At 44.2% G+C, this 6,000-nt stretch overlaps 1 protein-coding gene across 5 annotated transcripts in view; it reads left to right on the top strand.

Annotated features, from left to right (window-relative positions):
* Positions 1-889: 889 nt before the first annotated feature.
* The window catches only part of LOC117266123 (sialate:O-sulfotransferase 1), a 211,467-nt gene continuing 206,356 nt past the window's right edge, over positions 890-6,000 (top strand). For 2 of the 5 annotated variants that reach the window (XM_033641107.2, XM_033641099.2), the window contains exons 1-2: positions 900-1,524; positions 2,787-3,424. In XM_033641107.2, coding sequence (XP_033496998.1) covers positions 3,037-3,424 — 388 coding nt within the window. In that variant the 5' untranslated portion in view covers positions 900-1,524; positions 2,787-3,036. Of the gene's footprint in view, positions 1,525-2,786; positions 3,425-6,000 lie in introns of all 5 variants that reach the window. The other 3 variants (XR_004502472.2, XR_004502475.2, XM_033641081.2) reach the window with 3 other exon arrangements.

The following is a 6,000-nucleotide window of genomic DNA, read 5'->3' as shown; positions in this document are numbered from 1 at the left end:
TATTACTTTCATTAATGTTGTTGTAAGCTACTGTCATTACCTGCATCTCTCTCTCTCTCTCTCTCTCTCTCTCTCTGTCTCATTGTGTCATATGGATTACTGTTAATTTATTATGCTGATCTGTTCTGTACGACATCTATTGCACGTCTGTCCGTCCTGGAAGAGGGATCCCTCCTCAGTTGCTCTTCCTGAGGTTTCTACCGTTTTTTTTCCCCGTTAAAGGGTTTTTTTGGGGAGTTTTTCCTTATCCGCTGTGAGGGTGTTAAGGACAGAGAGATGTCGTATGCTGTAAAGCCCTGTGAGGCAAATTGTGATTTGTGATATTGGGCTTTATAAATAAAATTGAATTGAATTGAATTGAAATTGAAATAATTGTTGATTTTTGATTAAATTATTATTATTTTTAATATTAAGACTCCACACTATGTAGAAATTAAAACTAATTAAAAATGGGAGATGCATATCTTTCGGCACCTTTGAACACAACAGCACTTGTATCTAGGCCATGTACAGTAGGCTACATGAAGGCCTCAATTTAAAATTGAGCCATGACAAAGCGTTTTGTTATGTGCTGTTAATTGCCCTTGTTCATTGCAGGGTGCACAGACAAAGCGCTGTTCATGGTGCTGAAATGTAGGGACGTCAAGGCATCATACATGACTCATTACACAAGTCCACTCCTTTAGTAATTCAATTCCACCGACGTGCACGGCTGAATTCAAGTGGCCAGCTGTAACTGAGGATCTTCAAACTATCAACGGCTACCAGGATCTCTTGTCCTGATGGGGCTTCAGAGATATGGGTGCGAAATGATGTATTTGAAAGTTTTGCTTGGTCCTTGTCCTCCATTACAATGACAAAAGCAACACTACAGTAAAGTCGTAGTTCCTTTGCCAGACACACACAAAGCTGAATATCCTTCAAATGGCTGACGGGTGATTTACAGTTTTTTTTTTTTTTTATCCCGCTGAAAGAAGTGTTGTTTAGGTGCAGCGCGCATGCTGCTTCTTAAGTGATTACCGACAAAATCATGGTCCAATGCAGAGCAGGCTGCATGGCGCTGTGACGCTTGGTGTCGGGAAATATGATACGGTAGCTATAGTGAAGCCGCTGTTTATTATCAGGCCCCATCAGCGCGAGGTGCGGACTGCTGGAGACGCGTCAGTTTGCTCAGTACAGGAGCTGTGATGCGTTCACCAATGCAAATGACAAAGATTCCCCTCCTCCTCATCCCATTTCCCTCTCACCAGCACACACACTCACGCACAGCGTACTGCCTGCGCTTCATAGTGCCGCGCCAGCCTTTGACAGCGACGGAGAGCAGCACTGACTGGGAGAGAGAGAGAGAGAGAAAGAAAGAGAGCGAGAGAGAGATTATATAATAGCAGCGGTGGGAAATGCTGGAGAGCAGTGGAGCCTTCACTGGACAGTAAGCGGGGAAAACAGCAAATACAACGGCCATTAACCGATAACCTGAGTGATCGCACGATACAAGGATGCCGAGCGTCCACCTCACGGCTGAAGGTAAGCCGCGTAGCCTGTGTTCAAATAATATAAATGGTGGAAGCACGTTGAGGGGGTTTAAGATGGAAGACCTCGGATTCTTAAATAGGTGATGCGTGTTTACACGCGGTGTTCATTGATTTATCTTTCAATATCCCATTCATCCCGTTATATCCACACAGATAGACAGACAATGGATTTGTTAGGATCATTTTGTGTGAAATGGGGAGCTGAATAGAACTTGGGGCACCCAGACTTGATCAGATATTGTTCATTGTGCAAACTGTTGCTTCTATCCTCGGGAGCCCTAGGCTACCGCACCCCTACTTTTTTCCGTGATGGTGGTATTGGGGGGTTACCGGGTACATAGTGGCGGGTCCGCTTCACGAGTTAGAACACGAGAGGCCTCAGATGAAAAGTAGAGCTGAAGGGCATGACGGTGTGCGACTGCCACCGAGACAACAGGTCAATAATGGATATCATCGGATGTGACGGAGGAGAGACAGTCACTGGGGGGTGGACAAACAGAGCTGGTGTTACATGAGAATCTTGAATCAAGGGGGGCAAGAGACCATCGTGGCAGAAAACATATACAATAGCACACAGGAGTGGGACAGGGCTGCACATCACTGCTCCTCTTTTCAATCAACGTATCAGGCTTAACGCTGGCAATACTGATCATCCAGACATCTTCAAAATTGTCATCTTTGCATGTTTTTTAGTCATCATCTATTAATCTTTCTACAGATTGTCAGCATACTGCTGCAATAATCCCCATTTCATAAGCACCCATAATGCTCTCCACACAGATTTTTTTCATCCCATGATGTCATTTGAGTGTGTTAACTGAGACTAGGGTAATATCAGTGTTCAAATAAATATAATCGGACTGTGCAGGGATTGAATAAAATCTATGCATTGAAAGGCAACCCCTTCAAAAGTCATATTAGTGAAGGTTGGTGTCATTTTCTAACTTCCCTCTTTAAAAAAAAATGAATGTGATAGGAAAGCACCACCAGATGAAACAGGAATTACAGGAATTGCAGAGTACAACTTGAGGCAGGATTTGAACTGAAAACAAATTGCAGGAATGAAAGCAACAAAGCAGCAGACACCAAGGGATGTGTTTCAAGATGCTGCAAGACAGAAACAGAAGCCCATATGTCAGCATGAGCTGTGCATTTAATTCACCAGGCATATAGTTCTGTTCCATTAGATTGTGCTCACATACAGAGAAATACACTCATGCTTCAACTCTGTGCTTTTCTGTTTTTGTGCTCTAGCTTTTCCCCATGATTATCCTGAAGTCGGTGACCACAGCCTTGGATATTAAACCTCTTTTTTGTGGCATATCCATTGTTCCACCACTGCTGTTGGACTCTGTTGTGACGAAGGACCAAGATACAATGTCTACAACATTACCAGATGCTGCAGGTCTTTCTAAGATCGTGAAGTTGTAAGTAGGTTACAGATCTCCTTACTGCTGATCCATGAAATGGCCTTTCACTGAGGTAAGAGACAGTAAACAGGATAATGGCGCCCCTCTACAGACTGCACTGCCTCTTAAAGCGGGCTCAGATGCTTCTGCTCTGTCTGGGCATTGCCTATCTGATGGCAGGCAGTATCCTGCTCCTGCAGCGCTCCAGCATCAGAGTAGCCCAGTCAAACCTTGCCTGCCAACCACCCTTGCTGTCCCTCGCGGCACCTCCTACTGCCTTCAGGACTGCCGGCCTGGGTGTGAGGGCACGTTCCAGATGGGCTGCCATTCAGCCTGTGTCCAGAGGGGGAGCAAGGGCAGGGCGACACTGGCCTGCTTCCCAAAACCTGGGGGTGCAACACTTGCATCACCGCTGGTTTCACAGTTTGCTGCCAGAGAGCACAGAGCACAGAGTCTCACCCCACAAGAGCAGCAGGCATAAAGGTACATAACTGTACAGACCTAATGGCTGTTTCTGTCAATGAATCCAATACTTAAAATTTTAAAGGCACTCTGAAATGTTAGATTTGTCGCTACATTGAGTGGACACTGTTATCCTTAGTCCAAGACTTACAGGCCCAGTAGTGTGTAGGATTTAGTGGCATGAGATTGCAACCAACAGAAATTTCTCCCATGTGCCAGGCATGTAGGAGAACTACAGGGATTGACATGAAAACCTAAATCTGGAGCCAGTGTCTGATTTGTCTATTCCATGCTACTGTAGAAACTGAAAGAACTGTAGACTCTGTTTGGACCTGCTCTCTATGTAGATATAAATGGCTCATGTTATGGTAACAAAAACAACAATTCTTAGTTTCAGGTGATTATAAACAAATGAAAACATAAGACCATTATCTTCCATTTCTGCTAATATACCTCCCTAAATGCTAGACACTGGACCTTTAAATACTGAGGTTAACTTCATAAGCATCAGTGCAGCTTACCTTATAGCTAACTGGCCAGCAGGCAAAAGAAGCAAAGCAGCCAGTGTTAATGTTAACATCTGACACCTGACTGCTGCTTGCCCTATTTGTATTAATTAATATGCCAGTGAGATGTAAACAACATGAAAGAAATAGTCAGCTGAATACTATTTTTAACCAAGCAATCATGTGAATGCAAAATTAATGTTATTCTTCACCACAAACTGCAGAGAACTGAACCAAGTCTAATGCATTTTGTTGAGAATGTAAAGTTGTGCTTTAACCATCAGCTACTTGTTGTCAGCTTCTCTGAAACTAAAATCCAAAACACACTGCCAGCGCCACATGACGGCGGCGTCATTGACACGAGTCAGGTGCTGCCCCCAACACACACAGGGGGTGTTTCTCAAAGTCAAGGATTCTTCCTTGGGGGGACGTGTCCTCCAAGGAAGGATCCTGCAGAGGCAAGGCAAGAGTCCTCCCAAGCATTCAGTGAATACACAATGAAACAGGCTAATAAGTGTCCCCATGTGATCGTCATTAACCCTCAGCAGACTGAGGGGGTTTCAGTTACTGTGATCATTTTGGCACTCTCCAATGTTGTTGGACAGTTTTAAACACATGCATCAGTACTGTCAGAGTCACGTGACTTTTAGGGAGAATATATTTCTGGATCGTATTTAAGAGTAAGCGGAGTAATGGAGTAAAGACAACAGCTGAAAAAGTTCTAAATTATCATTAACAGTATGAACACAGACTCACACACTCTGTCATTTCACAGTGATCCATATTTTCTGTGTGTCACCACACACACTGCGCTACAATAATATGAACAGTTCTGATCTGATGAGCTGAGCTGCTCTGACTCAGCTGATCGTGCCAATTGTACATTATACCAACGGGTAATCCTCTTAAATATGTTCACCTCAAAACAGAAGAGTGATGCTTTGACCTTCAGCATATTCTAATGTCTTTACTGTGGCCATTCTCACCGCGAAAGCTCCTCCTGCCAAGCTCCGCAGCGCAGGTTTCATTGAGGCGGCCCCGCACTCACTTCCAGCAAATCGTGTACTGTGCAAAGCATTGTGGGGATTTTATACCTGCGGAGGATCCACACATGCATCCTTCAATTTCTCTGAAAGAAGGACTCAGTCCTTGGTGAAACTCGGAATGATCCTTGACATTGGTACAGTCCTTTGGCGGGGGTCGATGACGTAATGTCCTTCAAATTCGGCCGTTTGAGGATCCTTCCTTGACATTGAGAAACGCCTACAGAAAGCGTCATGCTGCGGGGCATCAACTGGAATTCTATTGTACACTCCACTCTGCTAGGTGGCGGTGATGTGACTAGCTGGTTGCCAACCGCCAATTAGAACAAAAAACAAGGAAGAAGACACAAGAAGAGAAAGACAACACACAATGGAGGACGACCACCACAACCAGACAACGACGGTACCTTCTTCTCTGCTCTTCAACAGAGCTGCTACTACGGGAGTACAAAAATAGTACAAAATAGGCTTTTCTCTGAATAAGAAGCGCTTTTTCAAGGGCTGCGACGCTAGAAAATAGGACAATAGCGAGAAGTGCCGTGGTTCGTCATGTCACGCGTGTCGACATCCCGCTGGTGTGGGTTTGTAAATAGAGAATAATGGGGGCGTCTCTTTTGACGCATGTCGTACGGCGCCGGTGTGTTTTGGCGTTAAGGGACCTCCAATATGTGGTTTTGTGGCCTCTTTACAACATTTAATGTAGTTTGCCAATCATTAACTGACCTTGAAAATCTATAGCCAAGGTTGTGCACTTCTACTGCCAATAAAAAAAGCATTGCAAAGTCAGTGAAAAGGCTCTTAGCTTTCATGCAGTCATGCTGTCTGAAATAGATTAGTGGAAGGGAGGATATGTGAGACAGATGTATGAAGAAGCAAATACACCCGTTTGTTTTCTGTTATGTGATTTACGTTTTTAGCTCAGATGACCTGGAGCTGAGGTAACACACTTGCTGTACAAGGCTTGCATGGGACACACACAAGGCTTCATTGACATTTATGAATGGATAATCATGACCTTTGAACATTTAAGGAGCATCATTATACATTT

The sequence above is a fragment of the Epinephelus lanceolatus genome, chromosome 11 (assembly GCF_041903045.1).
Source record: "Epinephelus lanceolatus isolate andai-2023 chromosome 11, ASM4190304v1, whole genome shotgun sequence".
NCBI classification, from domain to species: Eukaryota; Metazoa; Chordata; class Actinopteri; order Perciformes; family Serranidae; genus Epinephelus; species Epinephelus lanceolatus.
Note: the sequence above shows the minus strand (reverse complement) of the source record. Positions and strands in the feature narration are given on the sequence as shown.